Genomic DNA, 16,120 nt, shown 5'->3' with positions numbered 1-16,120 from the left:
TTAGCTTCCTGAAAAGGAACTTGGATGTCTTGGGAATAGATCTGAGGATCAGTTGCCATCATCTTAACATCAACCCTTCCTATGCCCCACATCGCTAGAAAAGACGTGCACTCAACCCGGAGCGATACAAGGCACTTAAGGACGAAGTAGACAAGTTTAGCCGCAACAGCTTTATTAGAGAAGCCATCTATCCGAAGTGGATATCCAACCCAGTCCTGGTGAAGAAGCCCAGCGGAGAGTAGAGGGTGTGCGTAGACTTCACAAACTTAAATAACGCATGCCCTAAAGACAGCTTCCCACTTTCGAGGATAGACCAACTTGTAGATTCCACCGCTGGACATGAACTCTTGAGTTTCATGGATGCATACTCAGGATATAATCAGATACCCATGTCCCGACCCGATGAGGAGGCTACGTCATTCATCACAGACAGGGGACTGTACTGCTACAAAGTCATGTCCTTCGGATTGAAAAATGCTAGAGCTACATATCAGAGGTTGGTCAACATGATGTTTGCTGAATTCATTGGCAAAACCATGGAGGTCTACGTGGACGACATGCTAGTCAAAAAGTCTTCAGGCCAACGAACATGTAAGTCACCTCGACCAAACCTTTCAGATACTTAGAAAATATAAAATGAAGTAAAAACCCCTCAAGTGTACCTTTAGAGTGGCTTCGAGTCAGTTCTTGGGATATATTGTAAACCAAAAAGGAATCGAAGTAAACCCAGTGAAGATAGTGGCCTTGCTTGAAATGAGGTCACCTCAAAAACCAAAGAAGGTCCAAAGCCTCAATGGTCGGATAGCAGCACTCAGTCGTTTCATCTCCAAAGCTACAGATAAGAGCTTGCCCTTCTTCAATGTGCTTAAGCAAGGAAAGAAGTTCTAATGGACTTCTGAGTGCAAAGAAGATTTCCAAGCGTTGAAGAAGCACTTAGGAGAGGCACCCTATTGTCAAAACCTCAACCGGAAGAGCCACTACTATTGTACTTGGCGGTTTCTGACGAGGCGATCAGGCTGTCCTAATCAATGAAGAAAATGAGCACTAGTTACCGATATACTATGTCAGCAAAGCACTCCTCCCAGCCGAAACACGTTTCCTAGACATGGAGAAATTGGCACTTGCTCTCATCACAGCCTCAAGGAAACTAAGGCCATACTTCCAAGCCCACTCAATTGAAGTTCTCACCAACTTCCTATTAAAGCAAGTGCTGCAAAAAACAGACGCATCAGGACTCCTGTTAAAATGGGCGATCGAGCTTAGTGAATTGGACATACTGTTCCGACCTCGACATGCCATCAAGGGCCAGGCCCTTGCAGATTTTGTGGCTGAGTTTGTCAAAGCCCCAGAAATGGAGGCGACAATGGAAACAGCCCAGCCCCCAACGTGGAAACTGTTCATAGATGAATCCTCAGGAGAGGCCGGCTCCGGGGCAGGGATCGTCTTGGAAATCCCCGAAGGCCACAAGCTAAATTGTGCAGTAAGGTTCGGCTTCAAAATCTCGAATAACGGTACTGAATATGAGGCCCTTCTAGCAGGCCTTAAACTGGCAAGGAAAATGCAGGTCAGAAGGCTCCTAGCGAGCAACGATTCTCAACTTGTAGTGAGTCGGGTCAATGGAAACTTCGAGGCCAAAGACAGTAGCATGGTTGTATACTTGAAATTGGTTCTAGACCTAGTTCTTCATTTTGAAAAGTTCGAGTTGATTCAAGTCCCATGCTTAGAGAATACTCAAGCAGACGCCCTGTCAAAACTAGCCAGCAGTAAGGATTCAGAGCTACTAAAGGTTGTACCCGTTGAACACTTATCAAAGCCCTCCATTTTCGGAGGAGAAGAGGTGCTATGGATAGAAGGCACCCCGTTATGGATGCAGCCCATCATCGCCTATTTAAAGGACCAATCACTACCAGCTTCCAGAAGCGAGGCAAGGAAGTTAAGAAGAAGGGATGTACACTTCGTCCTGCAAGAAGATATCCTCTACAAAAGAAGCTTCGCCCCACCACTTCTCCGATGTGTAGGAGGCGAAGAAGCCATATATATACTCAGGGAAATCCATGAGGGAATCTGCGGGAATCACTCAGGAGGAACGGCTCTGGCACACAAAGTACTCCAGCAAGGCTACTTTTAGCCGGCCCTGAAAAGGAATGCTTGTCAGTTTGTCCAGAAATGTGATAAGTGCCAGCGCTTCTCAAATATTCGAAGGCAACCTTCTCAGAGCCTCTCTGTAGTGATCAGCCCTTGGCCATTTGCCGAATGGGGTATCGACTTCATCGGTCCACTTCCAAAAGGAAGAGGAAGCGTGATTTTTGCCATTGCCGCCATCAACTATTTCACCAAGTGGGTCGAAGCTGAACCTCTTGCAAAGATCACCGAGGCGAATACTACCAAATTCATCTGGAAGAACATCATTTGCAGGTTTAGCATTCTCCACTCCTTAGTATCTGACAACGGTAGACAGTTTGACAACAGGAAGATGCGAAACTTATGTGATGAACTGGGCATAAAGAAGGATTTCTCGACGCTTAATATCCACAAGCAAATGGGCAAGTTGAGGCAGTAAACAAAACAATCAAGCATACATTGAAAAGGAAGCTTGACATCTCGAAAGGGACTTGGGTCGATGAGCTTCCCCATGCCCTCTGGGCCATCAGAACAACTAGCCTAACGACAACAGGGGAGACACCCTTCTGCATGACCTGCGGAGCCGAGGCCATGACCCCGGTTGAGGTAGGAGTCCCATCGCACCGCTGAATACACTTCAATGAGATCAGTAATGACGAGGTTCGAATAAGCGAACTCCACCTCCTTGACGAAAGGAGGGATGTCTCCCAGGTGAACTTAGCAAAGTATCATAAAAAGATGACCCGCTATTATAACTCCAAGATCAAAAATTGGACTCTTCGTCTGGGGCACCTCGTCCTTAGAAGGGTCTTCCAATCATCAAAGTCAATCGGGTCCGGAGTGTTGGAACCGAATTGGGAGGGTCCTTACCGTATTCGCAAGGAATCCTGACCTGGCACTTTTGAAATTGAAGACATGGCAGGGAAAGTACTGCCTCATCAGTGGAACATCGAACATTTGAGGAAGTACTATAAATAATGAGCTTGTATTATGATCTGATCTCAATGATGTCTAGCAAACGTGTCATGATCCGATCTCATTTGTAACTTCTCTATCTTACTAAGTGCTGAAAATGCCTTAGTGAAGAGTGATGTAATGCCTTAATGATACTTCAGTTGTTTGTCACTTTGGTTAGTAAATTGTTACCTCCGTTCTTCAATATGTTAATTGATCCGATCTTCTGTTATTAACTGGTTATTGGTAATAGACGCTTAAGTGGTTGTCATTCATATACTTAAGTGTAAACAACTCGACACAATGAAAAAACAGAAGAGACAATACTTGTACAAAAATTTTCATTTTCATTCATTTGGGAATTGAATTACAAAGAGGCCGAAGCCATTACAAAAATTGATTAGCCCTACTCTACTGGGGCATTTGTCGCCCTGGCCTCCGCCGTCCCTGCCCCAGGGGCCTCTGGAGCTTCCTCAGCGAACCTATCAGGTCTACCTCCAGTAGGCCCACCAAACTCTGCCTCTAACGAAGATATGTCCAAAGTAGGATGAACCTCTTTCAGCCGACCCAATATCTCTTGGGTGCTCCAGGAAGCCCAAAAGTTGGCAAAGTCATCGTACAGGGGGTGCTCTTTCGAAGTGGTCAATGAAGTTCTGTACAGCACTTCCCCTGCCGACTTCAATTCCTCCTTTAGAGAGGCAATTTCCTCAGCTTGGGCATTCGCCTTCTGCCTCAGCTCCGCTTTTACTTTTTTGGAGGCCTCCAGAGCCTCTGTGGCGAGCCGATGGTGCTCGTTTGCATGATTAACCCGTCGGGTAATTGCAGCCACCTGACACTTTACTTCATAGAGCTCATTCTTCGGCCGCTCTATGTCCCTCTTGGCAGTCTCCAGCTGGGCCTCAGCCTCCTTCCTTCCCTTTTCTTTCTCCTCGGTCTTGGCCCGGGCCTCCCTCACTATATCTCCATATTGCATCGCCTCCTCAAGGCGCTTGGCGAGGTCCTCCCTCTTAGCGTTGAGGTCTTTCACCAAGCCTCGAGTTCAATGCTTGTGCTTAAGACAAGGGCCACACAGGCACTGTTGGCCGCGACCAAGTCCTCAGCAGTGCAGGAGGCGGTGTGATCCCTCCATTTCTCGGTCCAATATTTATTGTAGACCACCGCCACCGCAGCCGTCTCTAGAGAAAGAGCCTCCAACACTTCCTTCACCACCTCCTCCGAATTGGTGCCCAAGAAGTTCACCTCCTTGGAGGAACGAGCCATTTTCCTCTTTGGCTGCCCCGGCACTTGGGCAATGGGTACAGCGGTGACTGGCGATGTAGTCGGGGTAGGAGAAGCCTCAGAAGACGTAGGCCTCTTCTCCTGGATGACCACCCCGGTTGGAATTGTGGTCTACCTCAAAGCCGAAGGTGGCCTCTCCACAGTTGGGCGCTTCGAGGGGGCGGCAGGCCTCTTGCCTTTCCGCAGCAGATTGGCGTCCGGGTCCTTCGCCACCTCTTCCTCGATGGGAGGCTGGAGCCTCTTGCTGGCCTCCACCAGATCCTTCATCTACTTTTTGTACGCAGACGAGGAGGTCTTTAGGGCTCTCGCCTCTGCCATCAACCTTTGGATGGTTTGAAATCTGGCCTCAGAGGCAGCTTCTTATTAAAGTTATCTACAAGAGGACAGGCAGATTAGTACAAGTGTAAAGAGTTTGGAAAGTACTGAAAGGAATTCGCTTTGGGACATTTACCTTGAGAGGCCATCAAATCGTGCGTCACGAAGTGGACATTTTTCCTTATCAGCTGGTGGTATGACCTCTTCTTCGAAGACAGCTGATAAATAATGCAGATGATGTCGAAGTTGTCGGTGGAAAGCTCACACCGAGGAAGAGAACCTTAAAAAACAAACAGAATAGTTAAGGATCGAACCAAAGAAAAGTAAACAAGAAACGTAAAGCCACAGTACTCACTAAGCGTTGAATACTTTGTGGGGACCGTAAGAGGCGCCAGGGGGTCTCCCTCCATCGTGTCCCATCTCCCGGCAGCCCATCACCACGAGCTCTTCCACTCCTTGATGGAGCTCGACAGATCAAGCATGAATGAAGTGTGGGAATCCCAAGAGGTCAAGTAGTACCAGCCCCTAATCTTATCCCCCCAGCTGCTACCTTGGGGATGTAGAGGGTTGGGAATACAGAAAAAGGCATCTCCACCCCAAGCGACGCCTCCTTTCACAATATCCAGGAGCCCACATTTGGCTCCAGAAGTTCGGGTTGGGTAGGAGCTAAACCGTATGACCTAAGTACCATACGGAAGAAAGGGTAGATTGGGAGCCTAAGGCCAGCCCTAAGGATCGCCTCGCTTATTGCCACGCACCCTGGCCTAGGATAGCAAGCCCGCTCATCAGGTTCTGGTAGGATCAGATCTACACTATCTGGGATCCTACCCGCCTCAGATCGAGCTCTTCACACGGCTTTACAAAGCCTAGACGCGCCTGATGTGAAGCCCCTGTAGGTCATTACCTCGGTAGCCACGTTCCCTCCTAAGCTTTACAAAGTTTTAGCCATCTCCCAACCCATTGTCCCCTGTCGGTCAGTGCACCGATGGCAGATAAGCTCTTTACAGCTTTACATAGCTTAGACGAGCCTGATGCGAAGCCCCTGTAGGTCATCACCTCGACAGCCGCGTTTCCTCCTAAGCTTTACAAAGTTTTATCCATCTCCCAACGCGTCCGGTGGCAAAAGAGCTCTTCACACAGCTTTACTTAGCTTAGACACACCTGACGCCGAGTCCCCCATAGGTTATCGCCTTGGTAGCTGCGTTCCTTCCTAAGCTTTACGAAGCTTTACCCATCTCCCAACGCGTCGTCCCCCGTGGGTCGGCACACCGACAGTAGATGAACTCTTCACTCAGCTTTACTAAACTTAGACACACCGACGCGGACTCTCCTGTGGGTCATCGCCTGGGTATCTGCGTTTCCTACTTAGATTTACAAAACTCCGACGCATCGTCAGTTACCAGCACATCGCTCTCGTATAAGTTCTTTCCTTACGCAGTAATGAATCTTTACCGCGTCTGCCTAAGATCAACGCTTCGACGAACACAGAAAATTGACCCATAAGTTCTCACAAATCACGGTCCCTATCCTGAGGCGGATATACCCGATCAGGAAACAAGTCCACTCATGATATAAATATTCATGCCTGAACTTGGGGGACCACTGTTACGCCCCTATCTTAACCACCTTGGAAAGTCTACCACCCCGTTATACGAGGTGTTCAACACACATCCGAAGTGTCCAAAGTGACGCCACCACCAATGTTGTCAATCTACTAACGCACTGTGAAGCACAGACAATCTACTGAACTGGCCGAAGCGTCCTCGCCCCTGAAGCCAAGGCGTTGTACATCCCAAGGTTCTCTATCAGAGGATCCACCGCCAATTTCAGAAAGAGATCTATGTCAAGATCCTTTCTGCCCCCAAGGTTTAATTGATTTGACGTCTCCATGAGCCTAGTTGATGTGACGTATCAACTTTATGTTAACTCAACTCGGGAGAATAATTACCCATCTACTCTATAGACGCGGCTGATTGACACCTATGAGCAGATGCCTCACACTGTCAGATGCGTACACGCGTTATACATCCAACAGTTCTCCTCACCTATAAATACCTAAGGTTTGACAAGAGGCAAAGGTAATGAAACTCTTATAACATGGCTTTCCATAGCAAGCAAATATATATCTTCCTCCCCACTATTTTGCACAATTTTGGTATTGTTCCGATCACCCAAGGCTAACTTGACCGTCGGAGTGTATGCGGCCACCGCCACCACCGCTGTTCCGACCGTGTGCATCTAACCGTGCGTTGACTGAGTGCAGGGAGGAATACATGGAGTAGCTATCGGTTGGCCACGTGGAGGGTCCAAGGTCAACAGTTTAAATTATAATTTAAGCGATTCAAATGTATTTTTTATTCACATATTCTATGGATACACAATTTATTATATTATATCCATTTTTTTATCACACCTTCTTTGGTACTTGTATAATTTTTAATTTAAGCATTCCCCAACAAGCACTAATATTAGTTAAGAGAAGTTCTTTTTATCCTCAAGCTATTTGAATGAATTTGAGCGTGTACATAAAGGAAAGGGAGAGGTGATGGATATATTCACATGGAAGACTGGAAAGTCATATTTATTAAGGTTTGGATTTCATCTTAAAAGATTATCATTATTAATAGGAGTAATTCAAGTTCTTATATGTTGATCTATATTTTCATCTTTATTCGATGTGGGACTTGAAATTGGATATTGATGCTACTAAAAATCATACATGTTGACTTCCCGAGCTTGACAATTGAGAATGAGCACGAATGAGATCTTCTAATGCCTGAAAAAAAGGTATCGAGGTATGTCCTCGTCCTCTCTCCAATGCTAAAGTTAGAGAGAGAATTTGTGCGTGAGGCTATGAACTGAAAATAATGAAAAATGTACCTGAATAATGAATTGAAACTCTATATTTATAGAGGTGAGTAGGGCACTCCTAGTAGGATTAAATTAGTTGAACATCCTTATTCGTAGGAGTCGTACTTGAGAAGAGTATATGACTAATACTATGATTGTAAGTCTAATCATAACTTAATAGCGATATATTTGAGATAGAGTCTTTCCTAAGCGTAGGAGTCCTGAGTTGATGTATTTGGATAAGCTTAGGATCCTATGGACTTAAAGATCATTTTAGGTTAGATAAAGGGTCCTCGAGTTTTCCCAGGAAGGTCGAGGACATTTCCCGAGGGCATCCCACGAATGTCCTAATCACGCAATAGGTAAGTTTAAGCACATGCCTCTCTCCTAAAGACCGCGACAAGCTCGAGCACGATGGCAACCAAAATAGAAGAAAGGCCCTTTTTGAATAAGTGCTCGGGATATGTAAATATTGGCTATATCAGATATCATATTGAGTTACTATAATGGTAAATCTAGTATCACCACACTAACAATTTCAGCATGCTTGTCATTCTCTACTAATTTTGTAAAACGCATTTACACCTTTTGGGCTAAACCAGTCCTTACCGAGCTCTTTGCCTTGATCTTGACCTTTTCTATGCGTTTGGATTAATCATTTGATGTTGATCTAGTCGATCTCACCTTCAAAGCTTCAAGAGTCTGCCTACTTAACTTTCTTAGCTCAGTTAGCCTTCTATTACTTAACTTTGTACCTGCATACCTTTCACATAGTTCATAGATTTTTCAGAAAGATGTTCAATGTTGATTGCACACCTGTTTAATTCCTAAATAAGCTTAAATATTGATTAATTGAGCGAATTTCTATTGACACTTATGTAATTATTGTTTTTGTAAGTAAAAATCACCCAATGAAAGAGAACAAGGCAAAAGGAAGTGAAAAAACATCAAAAGCGTGCAAAATTTTAGAGGGAGGACCAAAGGGGATAAGTCAAAAAGTTCAAGGACTTGGACCTGCAATATATGGAGGGCAAAATTGATATAAAAGTCAAAATATGAGGATCAAATTGTAAAATATCAAAGTTGAGGAACTGACGTGCAATTATTTAAGCAACTTAGCTGCAAAATGACACCAAATCCCTTTTTTTTGCCCTTGGATAGAGTTTTGGCTCCTAGGCACCACCTTTAATTAAAAAAAAAAAAAAAGGTTTGGGGGACCATTTTGCTCACTTTCCAAATTCTAGGGACCAAAGTTGCAATCCTGAATAGGTTTAATTTTAAAAACTTGGCTCCTGGGTTCGGTATTCTGCTTCTTTCCGCTGGGCTACCTGACTGCGTCCGGCTTCATCTTCTTCTTCATTGTTTTTTTTTTGTGGAGAACAAATCATAGAGCAAAGAGAATACATTTAATGTGGAGAAATATTTGGGAAAATCAATGCCAAACTTCAAAAAGGATTTTATTTATAACTTTCTATTTTTTTTTCAATTATTTTGCCATATTTGTAATGTATTATATGAAATATTCTTCTTTTTATCATTTATATAATATGAACTAATTTATTGTATTGGGATTTGTGGTATTAATTTAACCTCGCTTTAATTAATTTTAATATTTACTCATTATTGTTAAGTTACTTATTTTCATGTGTTTTTTACTATTGTTATTTATTGTATTTTTATTTATGTGATCAATGAATGATTATATTTAGTGATTTGCATATTATTCAATAGAAGACTGTGCATTTTAGGCCAAATAGTAGAAACCCTAGGTATGTGTAGGTGATAGAGATGTACCCCTAGTTCTAGGTGACTCATTGAACTATTTTCGTGAATATTTAATGCGGTTGTTTGGTTTTAATCGACATAGAGATATATTAGGTTAAACCAACCAATTATGATTAATTTCGCTTGAGAGAAAATAATTAACTAAAATTGGAAGATCAGATTTAACATCGTAAGTGAGTAATTTGTTAATTGGCTTGTGTAGAAATTAATTAGGCGATGGTTAAACAAAATCATAAATTCCAACCATGCTTGTGATATGACCTAGGAGTCGAGCTCGACGAAGGCAAGTACGAGATGAGACCCGTTGATAGTCGATGGCCGATCGATGACGCGATCGAAGACGAGACGAGTCAACGAGGCGATGGGATTGCTCGTCAAGGCAACGATTGAAGACACCATGTTCGGGACTCAAAATAGAGCAACTTTCATGTTCGGGTCGAAATCTAAATCAACTTGGATCAATTTAATATCGAAACCCGAAACCGGAGGAAAATTTTAAGCCTGTGCGGTTGCACAGGCATACACGCTCGCGGTCACACGGTGGTCTACCGAAACTCAAAGGAGGCATCTTGTTTGAACCATGCAACCGCATGGAATTGCACGGTGCGGTCGCATAAGCCAATTTTTGGGCGAATTTCCTATTTTTTTGTATTTTTCCATATTTTGTTAGTTTTTGATTCTTTTCCATACTTTGGGAATTATGCTCGACTTTTGCACGATTTTTACCTAGTTTTTAGGTTTAGTATAAATAGAAGTTTTCATTCAATTGTAACAACTTTTGACATATTTGATATTGAATTAAAGTGAGGCGTATTGTCTTCTTTTCATCGTTCTTCATTGAACAATTTCGAACTTATCAAGTGTTAACTTGTGGCGTTCAAACAACCGGATTTAATTCTTGGATTGCGTGATCAAGGGGTCTTTCAAGCGTCGTTCTTGTTGGGATTTTTTGTTCGACTTTCTTTTGGATTAATCCTAAACTCTTGGATTAATTTGGCTTTCTTGGGTTCGTCAATCTCGTTGTGGGTTTCGTAGTCAACGTTGCTACGGGGTGCGCATCAGTTGGTATCAGAGCCAAACTCCAAATTAATTGAAGGTTATATCTTTTCGTTACTTGTTAAGTCTTTTCTTATTTTTTTTCATTCTTTCCAATTTCTATTGTCGTTCCTCGTGTCGTTAAGTCTTTCTATTTCTTCTTCATCGTTCTTGTGTTCTTCGTCGTTTGAGTCATTCTTGTGTCGTTCAATTATCGTTAATTTTAATTCATTCAGTTGTTGGTAGTTTAATCGTATTTCTTTACAAAAGTTCACCAAAAAAGTTCAAAAAGGTACTGTTCATCGTACGATTACTGTTCATCCGTATAGTACACAAAAAAATTGATATTATTATTTCTTATTTTTACTACCAGCACAAAAAAAAACTCTCGAATTATGTGATTTAGGCTATTCTATTGTGCCAATATTTCACTTTACTATTGAATCTATTCACATATTCTTGTCAAAATAATCATCTATTCCACCTAATTCAATTCCTTAAGTCTCGGGTTCTTGATTATTATTCGGTTTGTTGAATTTCCGGTAAAACACTTGATTTAGTTCACTTGGTTCTTTGAAGTGCTTGGAGGGAGACTTTGAGTGGTAAGAGGCCGAGCGATGAGTTTAATAGAAGGAAAAAGCCATATTGAGTGTTTTCGAGTGATATATTTGTGAGGCATATAAATTTGTGTGACATGATGTCGAAAAAAGAAGGTTTTAACTCAATCCGAAACGGTAATGACAATAATGCATCGGAGGACATGATATGGAGGTTTGAACTAGTACTTGGTGATGTTAGGGAGAAGGTGGATAGGCAAGGGGAATGGATGGCGCAAATAGGTACCACAATTGCTAATTTTAGCTGGGGACGAGTGGAGATGTCTAATGTTGGGAGGCCGGGTAGGCATGAATCTAGAAGACGAAGGCGGGATGAGTATCGTAGTGATGAGGATGATTTTTATGAAAATAACATTGATACGAGTCGAGCGAGGCATGGGGGCGATAGGATGGACAGACGGGGTAAAAATAACTTGGGGGATAAAGTAGATGGAAATTTGGGAAGTATTAAAATGACTATTCCACAATTTAAGGGGAGAAGTGATTCGGAAGTATATTTAGAGTGGGAAAAAAAGGTTGAGATGATTTTTGAGTGCTATAATTATTCGGAGGAGAAAAAGGTAAAATTGGTGGTGCTTGAATTTGTGGATTACGCGATATCTTGGTGGGATCAAGTACTTACATCACGGCGTAGGAGTCGGGAAAGGCCAATTAGCACTTGGGATGAGTTGAAGATGTTGATGAGGATGAGGTTTGTTCTGAGTCACTATTATAAGGAAATCTATCAAAAATTGCAAGGTTTGTATCAAGGGTCGAAAAGCGTAGAGGATTATCACAAGGAGATGGAAATTCTTATGATTCGGACTAATGTGGAGGAAGATCGGGAAGCTACCATGGATCGGTTCTTGAATGGGTTAAATCGAGATATTGCAAACGTTGAAGAGTTGTAACACTATGTGGAAATCGAGGACATGTTACATGTAGCAATGAAGGTCGAGAGGCAATTGAAGAGGAAGGGGACGTCTAAGCAACTGTTGGGTACTTCGAATTCTAATTCAACATGAAAATCGAAGTGGGATAACAACAACAAAAATGGGGTTGCACCTAGAGGTAAAAGTGATTGGCAAAAGGGTAAGGATGAAAACGCTAGCAAATCAATATCAAAATCGGAGGCACAACCGTCGTGCAATAGGGACATCAAATGTTTTAGGTGTTTGAGAACGGGGCATATTGCTTCTCAATGCCCAAACAAATGGGCGATGGTGTTGCGGGATAATGGGAAGATAGTGAGCGATAGTGATGGCGAGTTTGATGACCTGCCGGGGTTGGAAGATGTTAGTGAAGAAGAAAAAGTTGAAGGGCCAGTTGAGGATCTACTAGTCACGAGATGAGCTCTTACTACTCATGTCAAAGCAGATGACTTGGAGTTGCAACAGGAGAACATTTTCCACACTCAATGCCATGTCAATAATACGGTATGTAGTGTTATAATTGATGGAGGTAGTTGCACTAATGTAGCCAGCGTATCTCTTGTAGAAAAGTTGGGTTTAATATTGTTGAGACACCCGAGACCTTATAAATTGCAATGGTTGAATGAGAGTGGCGAGGTGAGGATGAATCGAAGAGTGTTAATTAATTTGTCAATTGGGAGTTATAAGGATGAGTTATTGTGTGATGTGGTGCCAATGTAAGCGGGACATATTTTATTGGGGCGACCATGGCAATACGATAGGAAGGCTATGCATGACGAGTACAAAAATCGATATAGTTTCATTAAGGATGGAAGGACCATTACTCTTGTGCCATTAACACATGCGCAAGTCTATGAGGACCAATTAAAATTGAGAAGTGAGGAAGAGAGGAGAGCCAAGGAGTTAGAAAAAAAAGAGAGAAAGTGGTGAGTTAGAGAAAAAGAGAGGAAATGTTGAGATAGCCACTAGAGAGAAAAAGAGAGAGCAATCACAAGAGAGAAAAGAAAGAGAGTGTTCCGAGAGAAAAGAGAAAACACGAGTGAATTTCTTTGCAAAAGAGAGTGATTTAAGGAGGGCGGTAGTTGAGAGAAAAGAGATAATCTTATTCGTTTATAAGGAATCACTCCTCAATTTTGAGGAAACTAACACACCCCTCCCTAGTTTGGCTAAGTCCTTGTTGCAGGAATTCGACAATGTATTTCCAGAGGATGCACCAAGTGGATCGCCGCCTATTCGAGGCATTGAACATCAAATTGACTTCATACCCAGAGCTGTCATTCCAAATCGATCGACTTATTAAAGTAATCCCGAGGAGATTAAGGAGCTTCAAAGGCAAGTAGAGGAGTTGATGAGCAAATGATACGTGAGGGAAAGCATGAGTCGTTGTACGGTACCAATTTTGCTTGTGCCAAAAAAGGATGGAACATGGCGAATGTACGTTGATTGTAGGGCTATCAACAACATAACGGTAAAGTATCATCACCCTATACCTAGGTTAGATGACATGCTTGATGAATTACATGGTGCTTGCATATTTTCTAAAATTGATTTAAAAAGTGGGTATCATCAAATTCGTATGCGGGAGAGTGATGAATGGAAAACGGCTTTTAAAACTAAATATGGTTTATATGAATGGTTGGTTATGTCATTTGGACTCACAAATGCACCTAACACTTTTATGCACTTAATGAATCATGTGTTATGTGCCTTAATAGGAAAATTTGTTGTAATTTATTTTGACGACATCTTAATCTATAGCAAAGACCTAGAAGAGCATTTGGAACATTTAAAATGTGTGCTAATTGTTTTAAGGAAAGAGCAACTCTATGCTAATCTTAAGAAATACACGTTTTGTATGGATAGAGTTATATTTCTTGGATTTGTGGTTAGTGCTAATGGGGTAGAAGTAGACGATGAAAAGATAAAAGCTATTAGCGAGTGGCCGACACCTAAAAGCATGACGGAAGTTAGGAGTTTTCATGGGTTGACTAGTTTTTATAGACGTTTTGTGAAAGATTTTAGCACTATCACCGCACCATTCATGGAAGTAGTTAAAAAGAGTGTAGATTTTCTTTGAAGTGATGAACAAGAACTTGCATTTAATACTATTAAAGGTAGATTGTGTGAAGCACCTGTTTTGGCATTACCTAACTTTGACAAAACATTCGAGATTGAGTGTGATGCATCAGGGATAAGGATTGGAGCAGTTTTAATGCAGGATCGGAGGCCTATTGCATATTTCAGCGAGACATTGAGTGGAGCTGCTTTAAATTATCCTACATATGACACAGAACTTTATGCACTTGTTCGAGCTTTGGAGATTTGACAACATTATCTATGGCCGAAGGAGTTCGTAATACACACCGATCATGAGTCACTAAAGTACTTGCGGGGACAAGGTAAATTAAACAAGAGGCATGCACGGTGGATGAAATTCACTGAGACGTTTCCATACGTCATTCGGTATAAGCAAGGTAACGAAAATGTTGTGGCGAATGCGTTGTCGTATTGCTAACTACTCTTGATTCAGAGTTACTTGGGTTTGAACATATTAAAGAACTGTATGAAAAATATGTTGATTTTTCGGATATTTATTTGTCATGCATTAAAGGGGCGATTGATAGGTTCTTTAAGTATGAGGGGTATTTATTTCGGGAAAATAGGTTATGTGTTCCTAATTGTTCTATTCGGGAGTTGTTAGTAAGGGAGGCACATAGTTGTGGATTGATGGGACACTTTGAGGTTCAAAAGACTTTAGATGTATTGAAGGAGCATTTTTATTGGCCTAAGATGAAAAGTGATGTTCAGCGAATTTGTAGTCGATGCATAGATTGTAAAAGGGCTAAGTCTAAGGTTTTACTTCAAGGTTTGTACACACCTTTACCTATACCTAGTGAGCCTTGGGTTGATATCTCGATGGACTTTGTTTTGGGTTTACCTAGGACTAAGAGAGGTCGGGATTCTATTTTTGTGGTTGTAGATAGGTTCAGCAAAATGGCACATTTTATACCATATCACAAAACGGACGATGCCACGAACATTGCTGACTTATTTTTTAAAGAGATTGTGCGTTTACATGGGGTTCCTAGAAGTATTGTGTCGGATCGAGATGTCAAATTTTTAAGTCACTTTTGGAGAGTTTTGTGGGGTAAGTTAGGCACTGAATTACTATTTTTCACAACTTTCCACCCATAAACGGATGGGGAAACCGACGTAATGAATAGGATCATGACACAATTATTGCGCACAGTAATCAATAAAATTTTGAAAAGTTGGGAGGAGTGTCTACCATTTGTTGAATTTGCATACAATCGAGCTGTTCACTCTACTACATCATATTCTCCATTTGAAATTGTATATGGTTTTAATCCACTAACTCCTTTGGATTTAATTCCTTTACCTGTTAATGAACGTGGTAGTTTAGATGGTAAAAAGAAGGCAGAATTGGTTAAATCACTCCATGAAAAGGTAAAAGCGCAATTGAAAACAAAAGTAAGTTGGTTGCATCGCAAGCGAACAAAGGTAGGAAGCGCGTGACATTCGAGCCAGGAGATTGGATTTGGGTGCACTTTAGGAAGGAATGGTTTCTGGAGCAAAGGAAGTCCACGTTGCAACCGAAGGGCGATGGTCAATTTCAAGTTATTGAAAAGATAAACGATAATGCATACAAGTTGGACCTTCCAGGTGAGTATAATGTTTTGGCTACTTTTAATGTATCTGATCTCTCTCTGTTTGATGCAGGTTCAGATTTGAGGACGAATCCTTTTGAAGAGAGAGGGGATGATATGACCATGGAGTCGAGCCCGATGAAGGCAAGTGCGAGATGAGACCCGTTGATAGTTGATGACGGACCGATGACGCTATCGAAGACGAGATGAGTCAACGAGGCGATGGGATTGCTTGCCAAGGCAACGATTGAAGACACCATGTTCAAGACTCAAAATGGAGCAACTTTCATGTTCGGGTCGAAGGCCGAATCAGCTTGGATCAATTTAATATCGAAGGCGAAAATCGGAGGGAAATTTTAAGCCTGTGCAGTCACACAGGCATACACGCTCGCGGTCGCACAATAGTCTACCGAAGCTCAAAGGAGGCATCTTGTTTGAACCATGCGACCGCATGGAATTGCACGGTGCGGTCGCATAGGCCAATTTTGGGCGAATTTCCTATTTTTGGTATTTTTCCATCTTTTGTTAGTTTTTTTTATTCTTTTCCATACTTTGGGAATTATGCTCGACTTTTGCACAATTTTTA

The 16,120-nt window shown here is 42.1% G+C and overlaps 1 protein-coding gene across 1 annotated transcript; it reads left to right on the top strand.

Moving 5' to 3' along the window:
• The first annotated feature begins 1,351 nt into the window (after positions 1 to 1,351).
• Positions 1,352 to 3,311, top strand: LOC111404514. The gene is made up of 5 exons (XM_023033309.1): positions 1,352 to 1,786; positions 1,874 to 2,104; positions 2,216 to 2,547; positions 2,589 to 2,727; positions 3,237 to 3,311. Exons 1-5 carry the CDS (start codon positions 1,352 to 1,354, stop codon positions 3,309 to 3,311), a joined length of 1,212 nt encoding a protein of 403 aa, XP_022889077.1.
• Positions 3,312 to 16,120: the final 12,809 nt, after the last annotated feature.

The sequence above is a fragment of the Olea europaea genome, chromosome 11, assembly GCF_002742605.1.
Source record: "Olea europaea var. sylvestris chromosome 11, O_europaea_v1, whole genome shotgun sequence".
Classification (NCBI taxonomy): Eukaryota; Viridiplantae; Streptophyta; class Magnoliopsida; order Lamiales; family Oleaceae; genus Olea; species Olea europaea.
Note: the sequence above shows the minus strand (reverse complement) of the source record. Positions and strands in the feature narration are given on the sequence as shown.